The 25,418-nt window shown below is 38.9% G+C and overlaps 1 protein-coding gene across 2 annotated transcripts in view; it reads left to right on the top strand.

Moving 5' to 3' along the window:
- The window catches only part of asic1b (acid-sensing (proton-gated) ion channel 1b), a 168,725-nt gene that overhangs the window by 89,216 nt on the left and 54,091 nt on the right, over nt 1-25,418 (top strand). The window contains exon 1 of one of the 2 annotated variants that reach the window (XM_072381749.1): nt 24,483-25,136. The exons of the other annotated variant lie outside the window; for it this stretch is intronic. Coding sequence (XP_072237850.1) covers nt 24,483-25,136 — 654 coding nt within the window. Of the gene's footprint in view, nt 1-24,482; nt 25,137-25,418 lie in introns of those variants that run through there. 2 annotated transcript variants of the gene reach the window in all.

Genomic DNA, 25,418 nt, shown 5'->3' with positions numbered 1-25,418 from the left:
AGTAGACATTGGTCAGAGTGCTCTGAGTTTGTTGAATTAGAAGCTTTCCTGATGGATGAACTAAAGCTAAAAGCTACCCACAGGAGAAGAGGGAATTTATCCATTTAAAACAACTCTAACCTTAAAGACATCATAGCCATTTGAGCGAACACTACATACAAATCGTGTTACACCATGACACTTCTGTATCAGATTGACACGTCTGTGTTGCTCTGCATCATTGTCTGCACCACATGTGATGTAATTCAAGGTTTTGATACCTTACTTGATAGATGAGAATTGCAGCACTTCTCAGTATGTGCATATCTTTTTTATGAGCACCTGGTTTTATATAAAGCTTAGTGCAAAAATTAGCGCTACAAAACGAGGTCGTGTCTCAATGCAGCCAGTGGGGTGTTGACATCTTACTGTAGCTCAGTAAACCACAACTTCAGATCAAATCTGACTGGGATCTTGCTCTATTGGAACAGAGTGGAAAGAGCACAAACATGAACCATCTTTTAAATTGTTGCAGAGCAACATAGACGTTCATTGTTTGCAAAAATAGTGAGAAAGGTGACAGAAGTCTAATGCAAAAGTGGTGTGATGTGAAATGATTTACCTTCATAGAGTGTTCATTCAAACATTTTTAGGTTATTTTAGATATAAAAATTCACTTCTCTGGTGGCCCTCCTGTGTGTAGCTTTTAGCTTTAGCTCACTCCTTCTTGAAGATGCTATCTACTCTTAAGTACTGCACACAACCTTAGTTATTATTATCTTCCCACAACCCTGTGGGTGTATGTGTCTTCCTTTCTTTTTCTGAGTTTGGCTCCAGTGTATCATTTAACTATGATTTTACAGTTATACAGTTATACATTTTACATGAAATTACAGTTATTCGATTTAATTTAATTTAATTGTTTCACAGCCAAAAACAAGCTATGTGATGTATGTTGATTGAAATAAGCAATTTGCATTTAGATTTCACTTCTTAATCTATCTTTGTGTTAGTTTACAAGCTTGTAGTCATTCACTTAGTTCAGCATACCTGTTAGTTCAGTTTTCTGGAAACAAGGTAGTTTTTTTTGTTGATCATGTTGCTTGTAGTGCGACGTGGATTAAGCTTATCTTGATCTCAGGTAAACCCCACAGTCTGGTAAAAGTACATCTGCTCACTCTGATTATCATCCTGCTCATGTCACTATCAGGAGCAGTGCAGTGCACGATGTGAGAATTTGTTTGGTTGTGCTCACTGGAAGGTTTCTGTTCAGTCGTGTTTAGAATATAAAGTTCACATATTGCCTTTTGGAAGCTGATAAAACAGATAAACTTCTTAAATTATGAACTGTATATATTCATGAGTGTTTGTATGTGATTGTATATAAATTTGCAAGCAAGCACAAGTGCCTTACACAAAATTAAGGCGTATCACTATATGTGTTTAGCAAGGTGAGACAAAGCGATGGCTTAGCTGTAAAGCTCCCAGGCACTGAGAGGGCTAAATGGAGATATATTGATGCAGGTATTGTTCTGCTGCACCACTCCACATGACAGCTCATGAGGAGGTTTAGCCACAGGGGGGTTTCTGTTAAAAACAACAACTGCAAGAGATGGAGAGAATAACTAATATAAACAAAATCCCTGCAACAAATAAAACAGCTTTGAGTGGTCCGGTCTCAATCACATCAGAGAGCTGCATCCCTGGGGTGAGGTTCAAAATCAGAGAGTGTGAGGAGAGACAGAGGAAAGGACAGGTGAAAGGAGAAAGAAATGAAACAGCACAGAAGGCCTGTTGTGTGTGTGAGTGTCGAAGGAAGTAGCAAAAAGAGCAAAAGGCTGTAAAATGTAATGCTGAAATCAGAGAGAAAAGTTCAAATGAAAGAATAACAGAATCCCTCCAGGATAATTTCCTCAAAGTAATTTCTCAAGGAGGACCTGCAGCTTGGCTGAAATTATTAAAGCCTTGGGGGGAAAGTACACTTAAAACTAAAGTCAGATTTGCTGTCAGGTCCAATAAATCAAGGTCGCATGAAAATATAGTTTCAGCACTGGTAAAAAAGATTGTATTTTTACTTAATATTTCTATTTCTAACTGAACTTACCTTCTACCTTGTGGTATAGACAACAGGTTTCGTTTACAAAAGCTGATGATTCACCTCAACTCCTTTGAGACTAAAAATAAAGCAATGGGCTAATTTTTAGACAGGGTTCTGGTGTTACTTATTGGAATCTGCAGCTCACACACGAGAGTAACAAACAACAAATGGGACATGGTCTATCTAATATTTGTGCCTGACTTTTTTGCGGTAGGTAATGACCGAGGCCTCTGGCGGAGTTTTGGGATTTAACAGGAAAAATGTGTTACATACAGCCAGGCCAATCAAATTAGGTGAGTGTCTGAGACAAAAACAAGGTCTGAGTGTTGCCTCAAGATTAAAATCTGGGAAAAGAGTGTACACACTTCAACCCTTATCTCTGTGTGGAGGGGTTCTGGAAAGATAGAAATTTTCTACAGATAGCACAGCTCTCGGCCTTACTATAACGTTTCCAAAAAAGTTTTTAAAATGTAAAAGAAAGCTGTAATGGGGCAGGTTGACCTTTGTGTTGCATCAACACTTTATTTAAGTGATCTTTTAAGCTTTTTGAAGTGGGGTTGTGTGAAGTAATGATTGGCAATCGTCTTACCTGCAGCAGACAGCGGTCAGAGTGCCCTCAGTTTGGAGAATCTAGGGGGTTTTGTGACAAGGGAGCTGAGTTTAGAGGCCACAGTAGAGGGAATATTTGGCATCCAAAACAACTAAAACATCAACTGCTTCAAAGCAGGTCAAGCGAACACTTTCCTTTTGCATCAGACTATTGTTCACTTTCTAACTCTTTCTGAACTGAAGAACGACTGCGATGCTCCGTGTCATTGCTCGCACAGTGGCAGCTCAACGCATTCTATCGATCACAATCATTCGTCTTGATGCACCCACATTTCTGTGGATTCTCTGACTCTTTTGTTGATATTGCAATGAATAGAACTGCCAAATTCTCTGCAATTTTGTGCTGAGAATTGTTATTATTAAACTGTTTAGTGATGAACGCTTTGCCTCCCTGGGATGCTGTTTCTTATACTTCATCATGTTACTTACCAGCTCCAAGTCAAACAAGCATGTAAATGTAAAGAAAAACCCATTAGTTTCCTTTATTTAAATTCAGTTAAAAAGAAATTTTCTTAACATTTTACAGTCCTACAATTTATTGAGGAAATGATATTGTGTAACTGACAATTCAATAATAATTAATAATAATATTTAATTCCTTGTTGACATGGTTAAGATATTTTGTCAGACACCCGTCACATCAGCTGTCAGCATCAGAAAAGACTAGAATGTCCTTTTTTTTCTGTCCTGTTGAGGTTTTTTCATTTATGGCAGCTCCTCCTCTAGGCTTTTTTCTTCCCAAAGATACCAGAGATCACTGTGTCACTTCTCTAAGCTACACATTTGCTGCTTGTAGGAGCATCACGAGTCGGTCTCTTCAGTTGATGCTGGGTGCTATGAAAGGCGATCAGCTTGGACGTTGAAATCCCCATTTTCATTGCTTTTTGTGCATGAGTATATTGAAACTGAAGAATGACAAAACACATACTATGAGACAATGCTTGACAGGTCAAAACAACAGCAAGTAGACTACATATAAGCTTAAATGTATCTGAGGAAGACCAAATGGTTTTATTTGAATTTTCTTATTGTACTTCACATGTGGGTCGAGTCTTGTGTAATAGCAGATAAAGGGGGAATACAATTTTCAGAGAGAACAACAAATGTTGCTTAATTCTTTTTGAATTTTAGGTTTTTAAAGTTTCAGGGGAAGACTCAGTGAATGTATAGATACACTAGTTTTATTCAAAGACAAAAAAAAACTGCCACTAACGGTCCAAACGGCCACCTAGAAGCTTAATAGAATCACACAGATGAGTAAAGAGTCAACACAACCTCAAATACACATAATACACCGCCACAAGCAGCTACTGCAAAGGCAAGCAAAATTACCATAATCAAACACAAAATAACAACAAAGACATTCAAAACAACCACAACAATACATAAGAAGACTATAAACACGTAAAACAACCAAATGGAACTTTCCTGTCCTCTCAGGATCTCTTTAGGGTAACAAGTTTTATATCCCAACAAGAAAATCTGACTTCTAATTGATCTTCTTTCATTTATTTTTCAACCAAATCAAGAAAGAAATTATCAGGAAGACTTGCTTAGCAACCAAGAAAAAGCTTTAAACATCCACCAGGAGATGTAAAAGAACCATGAAGACACTATAAATGGACAACAAAAAGACAAATTCAGCAATAAGATGTACTTAATAACCATTTCACTAAGCTATTACAATTCAAGTCACTGACATGCTTACAAGGTTTAATGTTCAAATTTAGAAGTTTAGTATTTTCATTAGCTGAAAAGATTATATTTAGAGTGAAAATGATAATTAGTTCTTGTGTTTCACCTGGACTGTAAATATGAACATTGGAAACATCAGAGGTGAGGTTTAAGAGTGCTTGTTTGAGTCTTTGTCTTCTCATGTGACTAAATACAAACTCGCTCTGATTATTGGGGGCATTGATTGTTCTTTAAGGCAAGGTAATCATGATTGAGTCACTGCTAGTCAGCTCTATTGACATCATTGGAGGTATAGTGTCCAGCTTTTTGACTGCAGTTAAATATCCTTAGGTGTATCATTGATTTTAACATAGTGAAGTCATTAAAGGGGAACTCCGGTATTTTTAAACCTAGACCTTATTTCTGGCATGAAATACGTTTATCTACTCACCGAGAACAGTTTGGAGAAAGTCGGCGTCCTTTGGGAGCTATTTAGATAACTCGCGATAGGCATATATCCATATAACGGAGTGAACGGGGCAGGGACGATGCAGCCTCTAAATAAGGCATTAACTGTCTTTATTTCACCAATACTTTAAGATGAATGAATGAACGAACGCACACCTCTACTGGGAAGACTTCATCAACACGCATGGCTGCAGCACAGCTCATTCACTCTGGTAAGAACGTCCGTCTTACTCAAAGTCATCGTTCACGTTGTCAAAATTTGATAAATATCCTGCCATGTTGCACAAAACTAGCAGTAGCAAACTCCGTGTGAAGTTAGCTGACTGTCATAGAGCGAGTAAATAAACTGTGCTCCAGGGAGGGGCGTGTGGATGAAGTGGTCCCAGTAGTGTGCCTGTGTAGAAATCCCTCCGTTAGCTCTCCGGTAGCCGCAAGTAGCTACATAACAGCACCTATGAGCTAACAGAGCTATAGTACACGTTCGTTCATTCATTCTTCTTAAAGTATTGGTGAAATAAAGACAGATAATGCCTTATTTAGAAGCTGCATCGTCTCTGCCCTGTCCACTCCATTATATGGATATAAGATCGCGAGTTATCTAAAATCTTCTAATGGACGCCGACTTTCTCCAAACTGTTCTCGGTGAGTAGATAAACGTATTTCATGCCAGAAATAAGGTCTAGGTTTAAAAATACCGGAGTTCCCCATTAAAAAGGGTTGTGAAGTGGCATGTCTTAGTTAAAAATTAGATAAGGTTGAATATATCCAGCTTCAGATGTGGGTTATTAAAATAAATCCTCTGCTTAGATATGTCAGTAATTGTGAGTGAGTTGTGTTATAACACTAGCAGACACCCTACAGTGCAGTGTTCTTTTAGCCTGCGAGTTTCCCCTCATTTCCTCACTTCCCCCGTTGCTCCATCCCTGCCTTCATCTCTCATGCGCTCCTTTCAACCCCCCCGCTCCTTATAGCAGTGCCTGATTCATTTTCTCAGTAACAGGCGGAGTTCCCTGTGATTTATATGTTTATGGTCATTACTGACGTTGAGTAATACATTTCCGTTTTTCTCCTCTTCTCCGTCTTACCCCCATTTCTCTTTTGGCAGAGCCTTGAGGTCCTGCAAGGAATATCAATTACTCTGTTTGTGTTTAATCACAGCCTTTCTCTTCTTCTCACGACACCACTTTTAAGGCAGCCTAAAAGACATTTTGCTTTTAAAATGTCCCTTTTTTTTACTTCTTTTGTCGATGTCAAAGTAACAATTAAACAGCAAGCACAAAAGGTCATGGTAGTGTTTTTATAGACTTATAATCAGCAGTTGATCTTCTTCAGTTGTCTGTCGTTTCTAATGTTGATTTTTGTTGTGCAATACAATATTTACAATTACAACTGCTATGCAAGCAGATGATGTGATGTTATAGTTGTTGCTGTTGTAGTCACACTGCAGCCCTTATGTGCTTCTTTTTCAATCGCAGCCCCTTTTTTTTTTTGGTGACTGATTGTGTCTATTCCACGATGTGACCCTAACTGATACCATAAAAACTGACAGCAAAGTCTAAAAGAAAAAAATGAATAAGTAGAGAACGGGATAAAGTATTTTTTTAAAAATTAACAAGAAAAGCTGTACGATGTGCTTCCTGACACTTTGTGCTCCTTCCATTTGCTTGTGCCTCTAAATTGAGGCTCTAAACTAAAACAAAGTTAGTCATTTTGACCCTTTTATCACTTCCGTCTGTCTCATCGTATTCAAAAGCTTAATCAGCCAAACTCTCTTGCCTGCCAAAATGGTGGCAGTTGTACAGTAGGAGTACCAGTATATCCAGTTGTTTGTTGTTCATGGTTTTACTACAAAATTACTTTTCAAATGAGCAGATTAGCCTGCTGGAGTGAATACCTTGCAATAGTAAGACTGGGAATTACACCCAAAGAGATCATAGCTATGTATTTTTGGATGGAATGGATTATTTTAAAGAATATTTGCTAATATAGTAGTATATGGTATTACAGAATACAGAGTTGCTTTCAGCCTCCTGCCAGCCAGAGTCAGCTCTTAACTCTCTTTGCTCTCAGATATGCCATTTCAATGCAGCCGGATTTCCAATAAAGCCGTTCTCTTTTCCATGTTTTACTGTCTCCGTCATCAGACAATGCAGAAAATCAGAAATGATGACTGAAATTCCAGTAAGGCCTCATATTAACACTGGTTTTGCAAAGGCAATGTCATCTTTGAAAATTACCCGACAGCTTTGTTTTCTGTTGTATTCACATGTAAAGTGATCTCACAGAGAAAGTTACAGTTGTTGATATACTCACTGACAGACAGTGAGAGGAATTTCCTGCAGTCACTTAGACAGAGGTATAAGAGGAAAGGTGAACATTTGCATTTGCAGAGAATATCTGGTTACCCTCTTCAGTAGAATTATTGCAGGGTTTTATCCACAAAGTCACCTGGTGGGATGCTAGGTTCTAAAAGAAATGTACCAGCTATCTCCAGAGGAAAGAGGTTGCTTATTGCACATTATCAGACATCATTGTCAAAAATCTCTTTTAAAAAAAAATATATATATAAATATATATATCGATTGGTGACCTGTCCAGGGTGTACTCCGCTTCTCGTCCGATGACCGCTGGGATAGGCTCCAGCCCCCCCCGACCCGACAGTTGGATTAAGCGGGTATAGAAAATGGATGGATGGATATATCTATCTTCTAGATAGATATACAATTTTAAAAAACAATAAAATGTTGACATACTGCCCAGCCTTAATTGTGTTCATATGAATTAGGCAGAACACTCATGTGATATGCTCACTCGTTGGGTCAAATACAGAGTTGGATTTCAGACGTGTTTGCATGGATAATAATTTATTTGCACTGATTCACTCAGTTTGCAAAGGTTTAAACAGATGCACATTATCACCATGGTTATTTATAGTCATTCACTGGAAAGTTTGTGGTTAGCACCAGAGTTTTCATTTGATTGACTTTATATTTAAGCCAGCTGCTGCCAGCTTCTCTCTGTAAAATCCTGCTTTCTCAGCACGAAGTCATAATGAGACTCCCTGTACGGTTTGTTCTTTTTTTTCTCTTTTTGAATGTATGTCATCCAACCAGGTAATATCTTGCAGCATTTATCAAAGAGGTATGAGGCACTATCCTTTTGGGAAAAATTTGGGCAGGTACAATCAATTCATGTCCTTATATACTGGAAAAAATATATATTAAAGCTGAGTTTGGTTGGGTAAATAAAAACCCACATAAGCCCTGAATCAATAAAAACATTGACATTTAAGTGGAAACAGATGACCAACTTTAGGCTCTCAGATGCAGTATCCAGTGGGAAAAAATCACATTTTATAAGGAGCTTAATAGAGAGGCAGAAGAAAAACTAGCAAAAAGAAAAAAATAGAAGTAGTGCCGTACTTATCAGTCAGATAACAGAAGATGTTTTCCTCCCCTAAGCTGTGTTTTCACTGTGGAATTTTTCTGCCTCTGATGCAAATATTATCTGGCTTGTAAATTGGGCAGAGTGGTATAATACCAAACTACTTGGAGCTGTCACTGCACCTCCTCAGGACATTGTTTAATGACTGCCTCTTGTTGATGTAGACGCCATGTGAGTTTACTCTGCAAGTACTGCTATTTCTAAATCATAGATTTAATTGTATTCCTTCATCCCCCCTTGTGTAAATCTCCTCTTTTTTTTTTATTCTGTGTGCGTGTGTGTGTGTGTGTCATGAGGCTGCAAGTTAATGAATCCAGAAATGTGAGACTTAAAGTATGGTTCATTGGAAATGTAGCCAAATACTTACTTAAAAAAAAAGGAAAATACTGTAAAAAATGGCTTAATCCAAATTAATGAGGATATTTACAAGTATCACCCAGGAAAGGCACAAAATGAGATGGCAAGAAATCAAAACCGAAAGAGAAGGGAATGATTGCTCTCCCATCATGAAATAGAAGTGACCTTGCTGACTGAATTAACTTCCCTCATCATTCTCACGCCTCTGATGTAAACAGCATACATTCCACAGCACAGTTCTGCACTCTCATGTTTATTAATTTCTGTCAGAGAGAGATGCGTTAAATCATTGACCCTCTTTTAGTGCCTTGTGCTCCGTCTGAGCATGGGAACGAAGAGGGCGTATTGATTTTGCCCCTTTCTAATCAGCAGCCAGGCCCTCATTTAGGATGTGGAAATGGTAAATCTCATGTAGTGAGTGCCTGTCAGGACCTGTCCAGATCCTAATCTTCACTAGTTGATGGTTCTCTAATCTTTTCACCCAGTACAAGTCATTAAAAGCTGTGGAGGTAAATGGAAAGTACCAAATATCACATCAATTCCCAGAACATTCTCACAAACTTCATAGAAAAATAGTTTGATCATTTGGCAGTGGTGACCACCACCTCCTCCCCTCACTAACTGACCAGGGGGTCACACTCACAGGAACAGCCAAATGTGACTGAGAATAATAATTCTGTACCAAGACTAAACTTTTTTAAGTCATCCACTCATAATGTTTGTATAGGTTTTTTTTCATACCCTTAAATATGACCCATAAAGGTATTCTGTCAAGCAGCAGGAGGGAAATACGACTCATGAGAGTTTCTACATCAGAGTAGACGTCATTCTCAAGTCTTTCATTGAAGAAGCCACAACATTCTCATTAGGAGTGCAGCGATTTCAACCATGTGCCTTTGTGTGATGTGAGATCAAGACCAACACATGACAGCTGTTTTTTTCACTTTAGACATACACCGATCAGCCATAACATTACGACCACTGACGGGTAAAATGAGCAGCACTTCTCCTTTTGATCCAATGCAATGTTCTGCTGGGAAAACCCGCATCCTGGGACTTGCATGGATTTCAACTAAACATTTCTGCAGACCAATCATCCCCCACAGCCACAGTATGGCAACACCACTCCCCTAATGAGCATAGGAACACCACTGAGCATTGCAAACCCAGCCGACTTCTAACCTCTGCAGATACCTGTCCGGTAGAATATACACAAAGCCCGTCCCCACAACCCTCAGGACCCAAAAAATTCTTTGCTAAGGTCCTGGTACAAGACACTCCAGGACACCTTCAGACACCTGTTTTTTGACCATGCCATTTTGCTGGTTGCCTTGGTTACATGTAATCAGAGCACATTACAACAAAACATTATCACTTTCTTGTTGGCTTTAAAAAATAACATCAGAAATCAAAATGACTTGGGTAGGATTGGAAAGCAGTCAGGGTTACAGCTTTAAAAAGTTGTTTACAAAATAACTTTCACCCTCAAGGTCACCATTTTTACACTTAACATTCAGCTAGTATATGCCTGCATCAACATTAGACCAACTCAGTATCTGCCTACGTGAACATAGGACCCTTGGGCACGTTTTGGAGAGTAGAACCATTTCTTTTTGAAGTGCTGTCTTTATTTTCAGCAAAAGATACCAGGTATTCTCCTGTTCAAAGTAGAGTTTAGTAAGTATTAACAGTCTTTACCATCTCAAGGAGGACCACGAGTTAGTCTTAATAAGACGAAACCTGTGGCTAAAACACACTCAGGAATGGTGGCCATCTAACTTGACAGGTTTAGGAATGAGATATTCATAGATATCTATTTTCTCTCCATAGATGTTGTCAATAGTTGTTTCAAAGTATAAGCAGTGCTTCTTAAGCCTCTCAAACTTAATGGCCTCTGTTACTGCTGCTTACGAGAAAAGCTTAGGGGTTAGAGGGAATTTACTTTTTCTGAGTGCGCTCAGCCTCAAGGCCTGTGTAATGTAGATCTCATCATTCTCGCCAGTCTGCAAAGATCCTCTGGGTGCCTCAACAGCAGACCGCATGTGGCCCAGAATATTTGTAACCACGAAGCATGAATGTGCCGAGACCAAAAAAAGCATACTAAAAAACATGGACAGTAGTTTTGAGGAAAGATATTGTCGGAGAGTACTTTACAGTGTACTGTAGAGGTTTTGATAAGTGTCCCATGTAGAGAGAGAATTACATATTCATGCGTTTGCTGAAGGGAGTGTCACCAGTGGAAGAAAACAATTTGAAGAGTATGTCTGATTTAAACATCATATCAAGACAGATTAATGAGGCTAATTATTTGCAGTTTTGAGATGATCAGCATTATCTGAATACAGCAACTCACAAAATCAGATGTTTATTTCATGAGACAAGTACACTGAAGTTAGAGCAGAAATAGCTGCAGTAGCAAACAGCCTTGTCAGTGTGTCTAATGTAGAATGGATATATACATATCAACCATTTAAGTTTAGAAATCTTGTCTCTTCTCAATTAAATGTTGTTATATCAGATGGCATCATTCACCTTGTGTTGTGAATAATGAGCATTTCAATTGGATTGAGATTAAAAAAACCCATACTGATCAACCTCTACTAGGCAGTGTGTCTTCTCTGAGGTTGTATTCACTCTTACTTGCTCCTTGGGAAGCTGTATGTCATTCTTGAGATTCTCTTGCCTCTGTCCGGCTGAAAGCTAACCTGCTGTCCATGACAACTTTTGACCCATTCAAATTCTACTCTTAGCTTCTTAGCTAACTATGGAGCTTTGCAATGTTTTGCAAGCATGATTATTGTTGTATAAGACATTTTACCAGACAGCCACACATAGCAGAAACTGACAGGTCATCAACTCAACCTTTATTTATCGTCAGCTGAGGACACTGTCTCAGAGTGCTTCTTCACTTCTTTAGTGTAGACAGTGCATGTAGCATCTATGGCATTCTTCATACCGTTTACTTTTACAACCCATCTTGTTACTAATAAAGATTTCTCTATGAAGCCTTTAGTGTGTTGTTGCCTATATGTCCACCATGATACAGATTAACTTAAGGTTATATAACATGCAAAATACCAAAGAGGGGCATAATCGTCACAACAGATTCTGCTCCATACAAGGATGTTCACAGTGAGCCCACTTTTTTGTCCCCTCATGTTGATCCCAGTGATAGATACATAGATAAAACTTTATTGTCTGATTCAAGATGACATTCATCAATAATTCCATCCATCCATCCATTTTCTATACCCGCTTAATCCGTCGGTCGGATCGCAGGGGGGCTGGAGCCAATCCCAGCGGTCCTCATCAATAATTATCGTTCACAATAAAATACATTAAAAAACATGAAACATGAAAAACATGTTGCAGTGTGAATGAAGGATTTTTTATAAATTTTTTTCTGGGCCAATGGGACTCTATATTGGTAAGTGGTGGGGTGGGTGAGAAGAGTCCCCCGTGATCAGAGTGGCTTTCCTGATCACAGAAGGCTTGAACAGCTCAGAAAGGGGAGTTTCAGGTGAGCCGATGATCTTGCTGGCCTCATTAACTACACAGAAAATTTTTGTTTTTTGTTTAGATGTGAAGGAGGTGTACCAGGTTACAATATTTAGAATGAGAATGGATTCGATGAGTGAGCAGTAAACCAAATCTCTAATGTGTTTGCTGACATCCTCAGAAATCCTTAGATTTCTCAGCAGGTGAAGGTGTTGTTGTGCTTTCTTAAAAACAGAGTCTACATGGTGTGAAAAGGAGAGACGGGTATCTACCTCTTCTCCCAGATATCTAAAGGAGTCAGCCTGCTCTATAAACTGACCCTGGATACTGAGAGGTTTAAACAAATACGTCTAAGGTGTTTCTCTACCCACGCAGTACAGCTCCTTGGTCTTTGTGACACTGAGCTCAAGTGAGTCTTCACTACATGTCTCTACCAGGTTTCTGACTGCCTGCTGGTATCTGGTCAGAGCGGTGGTGTCAGTCAGGTGAGCCAACAGAGCCATGTTATCTGCATACTTAAACAGTTCCATTCCTTCATCCCTACGTGACATATGATACATTATATATATGTGATATTGTTCATTATATAAATGAATGGGAGATAAAACAGTGTTACTGGATTTTAAACCATTTAAAAATATTTGTTGTGGTCTGCCATGTAAAAAACTAATCTAACTGAATAATTGATCCATAAAATTGGGATGGATCTAACAGGCCATGCAAAGTTGTCTGTGCAGACAGTGTTAAAAGCAGAAGAGAAGATACAATTCTGGTGTAGGGGTGGAGAGAATCTAGTTGTTTAGCAACAGTATCTAAAAGTGTGAGACTTGCATCCCCTACAACATGTCTTGCCTTATAGACAAACTGAAGAGGATCCAGTTTGTGTGACAACATAATTGACAAGTGGTCACACACTATTCTCTCTACACATTTACACAGGGCAGATGTTAGAGCCACAGGTCTATAGTCCTTCAGGTCCTTAGTGTGTGTCTTTTTTGGGAACTGAGATAATGGTGGATTACTTCCATTGGTTACAAACAAACCCAGAGTCCACAAGGTGCTGAAAAAGTCTGGTGAAAACTCAACCTAACTGGGTAGAGCAGTCTATGTTCAAGCTGCTTCTAAGCCTGAGAAAAAGGCCTTGTGTGGGTTGACATTGTGCAGGATGGAGGTCATCAGCTGCTCATTGATGGTCAGGGCTTGGTTGGGACAGACTGGAATTGGGCCGGTCTAGTTGGTAGATTTACTGTTGCTGTTAAATCAGGTAAATAAAGCATTGTGTTGTTCCACAAAGGAAATGGGATTGCTGTCGGATTGGTCATGACACACTAAAATGTTGACTTTTTTATGCCATAGCTTTTCTTATGGCATAAAAAACAAGTCTTTTGCAGTCTGTATTGACCATTGGAAAAGCCAATGAAGAGTTCACTAAAAGATACACCAACAGATGTTTCATAATTTGAAAAACAGAGAGTTCATAGCTTTTATCAGGAGTTCAATCCATTATTACAAAGTATGGCCTTGAATGTCCTTCTGATTATCTCGTCACAGATTTTTTTTGTGATTGCAGTGCAGTAACATCATTGTGGATGTAACTGCCGTGGTAAAGCACTTTAGATCACTTGTTCTAGAGCTTGTTTTTTTTTTTTTTTGTGTGTATTTTAATATAATATTAAGCCAGATGCAATTTGTACCATTACTTCAATTTGTGTTGAAAAAAAAAATGTTTCAAACTGTTTTTGTCTGTCAAACAATGGATTTGTATGGTGCCTTAGTGCTTGGTACATTTCAGCTGAAAGGCAGTGATAGCAATGGGTCTCTAATAGTACCCTTTCAGTGCTCTACCTAATGCTGCATCAAGTCTTGTATTTGATTAATTGCTGTCTTGCCTTCCAGTCGTTTTTGCAAATCAAACCACAGTCCAGTGATGTTTGCACGTGGCATTGTGAAGTCGTCTTCTTCAAGATGATGAGTTGCTGAATCCCTCTTTGCAGAAATTCCCTAGCCTCCAAATAGAGTAAATGCAAAGCAGAAAACAGGATCCACATTACCTCCTTAAAACAGGAGAGGAATGTTCTTTGAATCATTTCCCTTTTTTATTCATATTGATCTTTTGTGAATTCCTGTTGAGTATACAACATATTTTTTTCAGGAAAACTCAATCTAATCAGGGACTATTTATATATCACAATAATAGCTGCTCTACTATCCTGGTGTTTTTTTGCTCCTCTTATAATTTGTCTTCAGTTTCAGGTGTCCAGAAAGATGAACAGGTATTGTTTTGCTGATGGCTATGCCTAATTAACACTATTCATCAGCCGTATGGTGGCTGGAATAGGCCTATTAAGCCTCCCCACCTCCGTCAACCTCCTGCTTGGGTTGCACCCTTAGTCTCTGGGTTTTTTTACATGAACATAAATATGGCACCAGTTGTATTATGGAGAGAAGGGAAAGGCTTATAATGACAATGTTACTAATTTCACTGTGTCACTCTAAGAGGGCGCTATTGCAATGACTCCATCATGATTTATGTCATTTTCATTTAATTCATAAATGACTTAATTAATTTTAAGTCCCGTCTGACATGCACTGCTTTCCATTAATCTGGTGGCAGCTCAACGTATTGTTATGTGTGAATTACCTGCTCCCTTGTACTTTTTGTGATGGCAATCTGACTTGATCGGACCCAGTAACATACACTTATCAGTTTCAGCACAACACAAGTCTGAACTGTACTTGTCACATTAAAGGACAGACATGCACAGCAGCAGTGGGTTAATTTGGCTTCTAATCAGCAGTTCAGAGGAATCTGAAAGATAACATTATTACTTAAATAAATAACAATGATTTCCAAACTATCCAACTCCATGACTTTACCATTATCTTAAATCAGTTAAAAAGCGTTTTAGATGCACTTTGAATTCTACTCTCTGTCTGACTGTATATCAATATACTCTGCACACATCCATTGCTGTTTACTAGCTTGTCATGTTATGGCAAAAATATGTATATTTATGAGAAAACGTTTAGATTTTTTAATGGAAATATGGCTTTGCATCCTCAGCTTCTCCCAACAGCTGTGTGGGTGGAGCAAGCAAAGTAAGACATCACATTTTTCCCCAGTTAATAACAACCATACTGTTACAGTAATAAATTCAAAAACTCACAAGTACTGTAAAACACTGAGTGTTTAATAACCAGATATCTAGAAAAGTGATTATTTTACACAACGGCTTTCCGTGTACAGTAAATATGAATTGTTGTGTGGAAACGACATGTGGAAATAAGGACTATTAAAAAACATTTTATGTACTGTCCAATTTCACTTGTCAAATATGATGAGGACATTGTGGCTCTTCCTGTCACTTTCATAGAATGAAGGGTGAGGAACATTACCAGGAAAGTGACCAATTTCTGACTGACTGAATGCCAACACTTAAACAGACTGATGTTATATTATGTCTAAAAAGTAAAAGCAGAACTTTTCTTGCCTTTGTTTTGTTTATTTAACTGTTCCTTTATCTTGTATTATTTCTGGTAAGTTCACACTGACTGTGATTGGAAAAAAATAAAGAAAAAGAATTCCTGCATGTTGGTGAAATTTAAAGGAACAAACAGTCACACAGTGACATCTCATTGTGACACTTAGTTTATGCTGACCAAAGTCTGGCTTAAACCTCCCATGTATCTATGCCACTGAGAGATGGAATTGATTTTCCTTCAACAAGAAGTGCACATTTTAGGCCTACCAGCATGAATTTAAGAAGTAAATGCTGTAATCTAGAAGGTTGATCAGTGATCACGCCAATGGATGGATTGATGGATGTATGCCTAAGGGAAAGCGAGCATCCATTACAAAAGCCTTTTCAAACCAAAGTTGCTTAACAGCTTCTTAGTGGATTTAGAGAAATCAACAACTGAGGCCAATGCCTCCCTAATTAGACAAACTATCCAAATTTGCAACAAATTTTTATTTTTACTGGAAGTTACAATATAATCCGGTTAGCAAATGAACAAAATGCAATTTTGTTTTAAATAGTGATGAGTGTGCCGGGCCCCTGTGAGTGTTGGCTCCCTTAGTATTGCAAATAAATCGAGGTACTCTCAATAATGTAGTTATAAACTCCCCCTTGGCGTGCTTGTCATATTATCTGACATGACAGATAGATCCAAGCTCAAGCATCTAGCTCCCCACCTCTGCCTCTCTCAGCTTTTTCCTCCCTCTAGGCTTCTTTACCACCTCTTATTCACCCAACCCCTTTTCGCCACATTCTCTCCTCTTTCAGTTATGCACTCCCCTCCCTTGCCTCAGCTGTCCTGAAGATTTCTTGGAAGTAGCATTGCTGAATGCTGAAGGGAGAACTGTGATGTGCCAGGTGCTTCCACTCAGACATTCATTCGTGGTTTGCTGTGATGATACAGGTGGATGGGGCCTCGGCTAAGTGTCAATCACCTGTAGAGGAGACAGGATGGGACAAGAGAAAATGCTTGTTTGCTGATTGAAAGAGTCCCCTACATTTTGCTGCTGTGATGGAGTTTCTGTCATACATGTGGGCATGTGTTTGATCAAGTAAGAGTATGAGTGACTGACGGATAGGAAAAAAGACATTGCTCAGCACTGACTGACTAGTCAGAAATGGCAATATGACAAATTGTAAAGGTTGAGTACAATTTTGGAAAATTTACATGACAGTTGTGAAAATAAAAACCTGCACCACCTGCAAAACAATCACGATCAAGCATTTTTTTGTTGCATGTGATGGTTTTAGCACCTGTGGTCAGCATTTCCATGGATACTTAAGAGTTTAGAGGATGAACTTAGCTTCTAAATGGACTAAGATAAGTGTCTGCTTTCAATTTTAGGTCAATAAAAGGAAAGGAGCACTAAGTAATAGTTTGGCCTCTCAAGAGATTAAGTTCTCAGATGTCTTTTATCGATAACCATTTTCACAGAAGCAACATAGCCCTGAAACTTTGAGGACATGCTAAAGAAGAGTTTAATGTCAGAACTCACTCCAGATGTCTGGCAGAAATGACCTTGCTTTGCATTATCTCCTGTGTGTTGTAGGGAACAATCTCCAGTAGAAACTCTCCCACTGTGAAGTGCATGTGTGAACAGATTCTTCTGTGTTTGTGTGAAAATGACTACAATCTCAGAACTTAGTTGGTTCACAGTTGTCAGTAGGAAAGGCTTTTTTGAAAAAAAATTATGTCTGAATTACTCTTATTACCTTTTGCCAACATTTAGCATCCATGAACTCTTCTTCTAGACAGCTGCCCAGCAGATTTAGGTGTCAACAAAGTAGTAAATAGCTAAAAGAAGATTCCAACACTCAGTTGTAACATAATTAAGAAAGGACAAGTAACAGCAATGATTAAGGCCAATTTGAGACTGGAACACCACAAAAACATAAAAGGTATTGGAAGAGGCAAATTGATAACCGGTATTTGGCCCTCAGAAAGATTAAACAGTCTGATTACCTTAAAAAAACAAAAAACATCAGAGGTTTGCAAACTATCTTGAAAATAAACCAGACAGAAGTTCTGTGGATGGATAAATAACATGTTTCTTATTAAAGCAAAAATATTTTATTCTATTTATATATGGACAGAAAAAAAGGATTAAAGATTTTAATAAAAAATAAATAAAAGTTCACTTGTCAATCAAGTGGCTAAATAGATTTTTCTTTGGGATTGTGCTTCAGCTAGTATTGCAGTGAGCATTTCACAAGTAAAAGAAATAATGGACTGAAGATGAAAACAGGATAAAGATCCGAAACTCACCTGAAAATTTGCAATATGGAGTTTCACAGAGCAAACTATATTATTATAGTATTAATTTTCCCACCAGCGATTATAACACACTGGAACGCTGTGACACAGTCCTAAAAGATTATTCTATGTGCTCTGCTCAATGCTTGACTCCAACCTACAGGTAAAAATGGAAAACTTGAGAGCCTGTGGTCATAACAATGTGAAAATGGGCGAGTTAGGCAAAACAGAAACCATTGTTTTGGTTGTACATATGGTATTGCTTTTGAAGCTGCAACTGACAATCTGGTTGAATAGTAAAAAATTACACACATATGCAATATATGGTTTTATAGTAGATTAAATAAGTGGGCATATATGGAAAGAGACTGCTGGATAGCTGTTGGTTTGTATGAACCGATGCTGGTGGAGGTTTTGAAAGCAGTCTTAGTAGTTATTGATATTAGTGTTGAGATCCCTTGTATCAAGGCTCTGGGCCTGCCCTGATGATTTTGCTTTATGAAAATGCCTCAAAATGACATATTTTAAACCATTCTGCTTGATAACTCCCTCTTGACTCTTATAACCCTCTGCTCCTCTCAGTGATACTGGGACATTGAGATGGAAAGGTAGAAAGAGAAGAGAATTTCCAAGCGATAAAGTCAGAGTGAATCAAGCTGAGATAAAACAAGTAAAGGTGAATTCAGAACAGGTGAAACGGAAAGACAGGATGGAAGGGACCTCACTGCAGAGGTAATGGGTTAGTCTAAGTGATAATCACATTCAGAGACGAGGTGATGCCACAGCATAATGCAGCAGGAAAGAGAGCCAGTCAGAAAGCTGCTGGGATTGCCCTCTGACCCAGCTCTGTTTACATTTTGCATGTCAGTCAGAGCCAAAGAGAAAAGGAGGCTTTCCTGCTCTTGACTTCGATCAGGACAGATTGGTGTTTTGGAGTTTATGGATTTCAAAACCAGGCATATGATGTCTGCATTGACTCCAGCTGTCTGCTACTTCTGAAATCCCATTTGGCATCCATACCCAACTTCAGTGCGACGCTAATTGCACTGGCCTTAAAAAACATTTCTGTTTAAGTCTGGTTTTATATGCTAGAAGGACTTGCAAGCCTGTCAACTGTGTGTCATCATCACATACTCAGCACCACAGTGTGAATTTCAAGCATGTCATAAATATCAACACCATTTGAGATTCAGTGTACGCCCCACCTCCTGTAGCCTGCCTGCATTTGAGTAAATATTTGTAATTGTCTTTGACTTCAGTCTGCATCACAATGAAATCCCCCTTGAAGATTGTTTGCTGTGTTCTCCGCAGCATCTTCTTTTTCAGACATAAATATGCGCAGTGTATGTTTTCGGGTGGTCTAGTGACACTGTGTTTTGCTTATATAGATTTTTAGTTAAAGGGAAGTTTCCAAAATATACTGGTACAAATTCTTACTTGGTGCTTTTATTTCACAAATCCCATTTGAAAATGTCTAAAATGCAATAATAACTTTAATCTGTCTGTTTAGAAATACAGAGAAGTTTAAAGGATACAAATTACTCTGGAAGATTCTACAGTCACCTGGTTAATTGGTGATAGGTAAGGGGGTCATGATTGGGAATAAAACTAGCATCCATGAAATACTTAATCTTTTCAAACAAGGATGGGTGTGGCTCACCACTTTGTGCCAAATCTCATCAGACAATCATCAATAAGTTTCCAAAAAATCTTTATCAGCGAGAGATTGCAAGGCACTTTGGCCTCTCAGTGTGTGCATAATATTGTGGAAAGATTCAGGGAGTCTGAAAACTCAGTGCATAAAGGCCAGGACTGGTAATCCACTGTTGGATGTGCTTGACCTTTGAGCCCTTAGGTGATGCTGCATAAGAAACCACCTAATCATAACCAATATAATCACATGGGCTCAGAAATACCTTGGAAAGCCATTTTTCCACAAATATAACCTGGACAATAAGAAAGCAACTTTAGGTCAACTTTATGCAGAAACACTACAGAGCTCATCTCATACAGACAAAAAGACTGAACATGTGTTCAGTGATCAGATGACTACACATTTTAGCTGCTTTTAGGTAAAAGAGATGTCTGGCTCCACATGCCAAATATTAAGAAGACCATCCAAGCAGCCAGAAAATTGAGGTGCATAAGCCGGCATCAGTCACCCATGGGTACCATTATTGCAGAAGTGTATACTGGATATATATATACATATGTATATATATACATGGCTTCATAGACACCGAGTGTGTGTATCTAGATCTGTCTACAATTTGAAAACGTAGGAACCATTGAGATTGAGAATTAAACACAGGCACTAACTGTTAAGTAGCTGCAATCTTGTATTCGATAAGAATGGACACAGTTTCCTTATGCAACAACTAAAACAATTAGCATCCTTAGTTCAATCAGTCAATTAAAAAGTGTAATGGGATGTCATTGATTCACATGTACCTACAGAACCTTTTTGAGTGTTGCTGCATCATATTTGATTTGTTTATGTTTTCTACATTCACCGAAATTGGTCAGTGAGGTTAAATAAAGGTTAGAATGAATCAACACACCACAGAGTAATATTTTTCTTGCATTTTTAAAACTTTCCAACTTTTCTAGAAGTGGGGTTTGTATATATTTTTTTCATTTTTAGTTGATCTGTAGAATGCAAACCTATTTTTATATTTCCATTCAGTGTCAAAAAAGACACCTTGATACCTTAGATATTTGTGTTGTGAAATTGTGTTTCTTGTACCCTGGTTTTAAAAAAAAAAGGGTAGAATAACCTTACTTTCCATCTTACTTTTCTCATTCTAATTTTTTTCCCATTGTATGTTTCTGCAAGTCGTAGCCACACTCTTCACAACCAACATTAAGAGCTGGCCTCACAGCATGACTCCACAGTATTGTTCTTAGTTTCGAGAAAACCTCCATCTAGTTATCACAGTCTTATTGTAGTACAGTTCATGGAGTTGTTATAACCTCTACACCTCCTTAGATGAGAAATGTGTTGCTTGGCCACAACATCTCACTTTAAATAAGCAGGGCATTGTTCTCTGCATATTGCTTCCTGCCAGCAGAGGATCTGCTGCTGGAGAGCAGTGACTTCTTTTGAAAGGTTAAAACAGACTATTGTGTTTTTAAGAACAGTATCATTTCCATTTGTCTTTGTCTCATTCTATCTCAGCATCTTCTGGGAATGGGTCAGCTCAGTTCTTGTTTACTCTGTCTTTGTTTTTTCTGTACTGTCCAAATACAATGAATCCCACAATAATCTAAGAATATGAATGCTAGACTATTGATTGAACACTGCCTTCAAGCAAGTAATATCAGTGCCTCTGTGTGTCAGCTATTTTTTTTTTGATATCTTCATTTTTTCCTCTTGACTCTTCCTCTCTCATTTTAAATCCTGGCTTAAGTCAGATTTATGAGGAATGCATAAATTATCTGAAAGCACCAAGCGTACATTGAGTCTGTGTGTGTATAGATACTTTCACATGTCTGTGTTTTCTGATTGTGTGTGTTTGTGCCTGTGTATGTGCACTCATGTGTGTGCATGTGCGACTGTTTGCATGTTCTGAGTAATGGGCTTTGTGCATCCTCTCTTGCTGATGGCCTGGATGTATCCATGGCAACGCCAGGTCGATCCTAGCTGTAAGCAGAGCTGGTGAGAGGGACTTGAAAGGGAGCGTTAAACCTCTCCTCTCATCTGCCCTGCGCTCCTCTCTGACCATGGCAAAATGCATGGCCTTGTTGAAATCTCAGCCCCATGGGTATGTGCTGTGGCTGTGACCGATGACACTCGCATCATAACACAACACTGCCACCTTTTGACCCAGTGCAAAACATGTTTTGAAGCGTTACTTTTAGCTTCGTAATTCCATGTTTTCTCTGAATTTTTGGGGAATGCACAGGAAGCTTAAAATAACATAATAACACATACCAGTACAAAGTATTTCAGGATGTTGTTTATCCTTTTAGGTATTTAATATTAAAAAGTTCATCATCACAAAGGGATTACATGAAGGAGAAGGGAGATAGACTGAACTTTGAATCAGTGACCTTTTAATGGTCAAGGGCAGAAGCCTTCAGGCTTCAGGGGCGCTGGTTGTAAAAAAGTTTATAAGATTATAAATACATTACATTCTGCAGCTATTTATTTGATTTGGGTGATTTTATGGGAGTCACTCCTTTGGTTCAAAACATATTGACGATTTACTGATTTAAAGGTTCAGCTATGTGTAGAGTGTCCCAAAGAATCAAAAGCTGTTTTTGTACCTTTTTTCTTTATCTTTAGTTAATCAGTTCAACTGTTCAACTACCTCATCAGTTTTTATTTTGGTGCTTATTCCCAAAAAATCTTTTTTAGATTTGAGTCAAAACATCCCAAAAAGAAAACGAATGATTGTTTTTGTCGCATGATTTGACTAACAGAAAGTGCTCAAAGTACTTTGTCTTCACCGTTGGCATGTTCCCTCATTCAGAATGTTTTCTAGCTGTTCCCTTGATTCTTTTTCATGACAGTTTCAGTCCTGAGGGAAGGTTACAGTATTATATATGCTACTGTTGCCCCCTAGTGGGTATCAACATGCTTGTAGAAGAAGAGAAAATTATTTTAAAGTAAGGAATAAAAGGACATAAGAGGAAAGACAAATGGGTGCGCTTTTTTGGGTTAGATTTTGAGTTGGATTTATTTCTTAGACATAGATGCCAAAACAATCAGGTCAATTTTAACCCTCTGTGCATTTTTCTGTCTGTCCTGCCATTATCATGGATATATTTTGGTACAGGCGACGTCAACAGAGTCAACTCATTTTATTCAGGGGGTCACTGCTCTGCTGTGCACAGTTTAATTTTCTCCACAACTGTTTCGCAACTTACCATCTTATGCGAAATCCAAGATGTGTTAGCATGTGTGAATATTCATGCACCTCTCTGAGGACCAGCAGACTGCTGCTGAGGGAACACTGTGACCTTCTTGTTAGGTCAGGATGGATGCTGGAGGCTATCTACTGATCACTAATACATATTCAAGAACCGCGGGGCCGCCACGCTGTTGAGCAAGCGGCAAGATTGAGCGTGATTAAGGCCAATCCACAACTGTTGTGTTTGCTCTGTGATAGACATACTTCACAGCTGCAGCTCAACACATATTGACCAAGTCTGCTGCCTTTCTCACCCTTACATTTGATACAAGTCCCCCCTCCGCCTCCCCTCCGGCTGAAAACACTGGCAGGCTGTTATGGTTTAAAAGCTTAACAAAATACATTTCTCTGTGTAATGTGTTTTCTATTGGTTTTACAGGTTTAATGTGGCGGTTCCTTGGAGGTATTCTGTTGTATTATTAGGTTTTAATGTAAAGAGTGCTGTCATACCTCTAAATGGTTCTAACGTTTCATTTTCTGGCACCATGATGTTTCTGAAAATATTCTCAGCTTGTCTAATGGAGCTGGATCAATACAGACGGATCAGTCTCATACATTTCCTTTTCATAACGCAACCAGCACCACCTCTGGGAATCTGCATTTATCTCTAATCATGAGGGGATCCATTTAAAATGTTTTCCCCTCCAGTGCTTGTAGGTATTTGCTTTCAGTTAATCTGCTTGCCACAGAACTGCTCATAGCTATTGTTGGGGTTTTGTAATTTAAGGAGAATCTGTTGGTAAAATGAGATATTAGATTCAAATAACAATGAGCAAATGGCAGTTCAGATTCCTTGACTTCTCTATGTGGTGTTTGCTCTCCTAAAGCTTATTACTTTATTATGCATCATGCATGAACTTGATACTGTCTTTTTCTAAGACTTATCAGAAGAGCAGGTCTTACACTCAAACCTCTGGACGCACTTAAGATTCTAAGAATCTAGATTTTCAGCTGAAGTTAGGTAATACCAGTGTCACTTGTATTTGATTGCAAAACTGTGCTGAGATAATTTTCATCAACAGAAGAAGAATGAGGACACTCTGAACTGTAAAATCAGCAGAAATTAAGCACCGTGTTTTGTACTTTTGCTGCTCTACATTGGCTCTCACATTCTGCGTGAAGCCTGCGTTTTTCCTGTAAATGGTGAAACTCTGCCCCAGCGCAGTGACCTGTAGCTGGGCCCTGTGGGAGTATTTTGTGTCTTATACCCCTCACAGCCTCACCCCCACCCTGCTCCTTCAGCTCTTCTTCTCTCTTTCAATATTGCTCCAAGGGGTGGATCTGCCCCCAAGACTCAAGGACAAACCCAGGCCAGGCGTCTCAGTGTATGTGGATGGTGGTGGGAATAACGTGCAATTTGCCTTTCAGCTTGGGCTCTTTGCAGATGACATTTCGACTTTGTTTTGGACAGTATATGTTTGATTGGCTCTGTATTTTGACTGACACCTCCCTTCAAAAGGAAATTCAGATTACTACTAGTTTTTCTCGTTGTCAAATTTATTTTTACCTCTATGTTTGTGCGTTAATTGCCAGTTTTGAACAAGCTTTGCAGCGCTTCTTTTTTTTGAGTGACTAAATTGGGTCAGGATTTTTGGACTGTTTGATGCCGGGCTTTTCACATTTGTTGTCTTATTTCAAGAGCTATTAACTTATTAACTCCTGCCATCATGCCGGTCCGGATCATGTGCACCATCTCCTTTTCTGCTGATGATGAGCCCAGCAGAGGATTTGATGACCACTACAAGCGTGTAAATAAGGGCTTTGGTGATGGGGACTCACAGGAATACCTAGATAGGTGTAGTCAGGTGGATGATTACACTGATGAGGAGGATGACACTCAAGTGGACGACCTGGCCACTTTCTTTAGTGGGTGCTCGCTCCACGGGGCCAACCACGTTTTTGTAGAGGACAAGAAGTGTAGCATTCGCAGGGGTCTGTGGGCAGTGGTCTTCACCATGGCCCTGTCCGCTTTCTCCTTGCAAATAGCTGACAGGATTATATACTATCTGCAATATGACTACATCACCATGCTAGATGAGAGATCAGCCAGCAACATGACCTTTCCTGCTGTCACTATTTGCAATTACAACTTTATTCGGAAGTCTCAGATGAGCTACAGTGACCTGATTTTCATGGGCCCCTTATTGGGCTTTGAAGAAGGCATGGCACCGGGGTTTCCGCTGGCTCCAGAGCCGGACCGCCCACAGGGTTCACGCTTCAGCCTGGATGAGTTCTACAACCGCACTCGACATCGCATTGAGGAAATGCTGCTGGATTGTAGCTTCAGGGGTTTAGAATGTGGCCCTGAGAACTTCAGAGAGGTAAATCACACCAAGACCCCTCAAAAAGAAATCATTTCTTTTAAATAGTTCATATGTTTGATCTTTTGGGCACCAGCCAACTTTAAATTGGAAAAAGTATCAAGCAAAGTTCAGGTGGGAGACTTGATAGTTTGGATTGATTGGAAATAAATATTATGTATATGAACCTTAAATTGAAATGTTTTGCCAGATACAATGCAGAAGGTTGATGGATTTCATCAGTAACTTCTGTTGCGGTTCATAGGATTAAATAAGTGCTTCCAGTAAATCACTAAAAGCTAA

The sequence above is a fragment of the Leuresthes tenuis genome, unplaced genomic scaffold (genome assembly GCF_036924035.1).
Source record: "Leuresthes tenuis unplaced genomic scaffold, fLeuTen1.0.hap1 SCAF_3, whole genome shotgun sequence".
NCBI classification, from domain to species: Eukaryota; Metazoa; Chordata; class Actinopteri; order Atheriniformes; family Atherinopsidae; genus Leuresthes; species Leuresthes tenuis.
The sequence above is the reverse complement of the archived record's forward strand: the minus strand, read 5'-3'. Positions and strand labels throughout refer to the sequence as shown.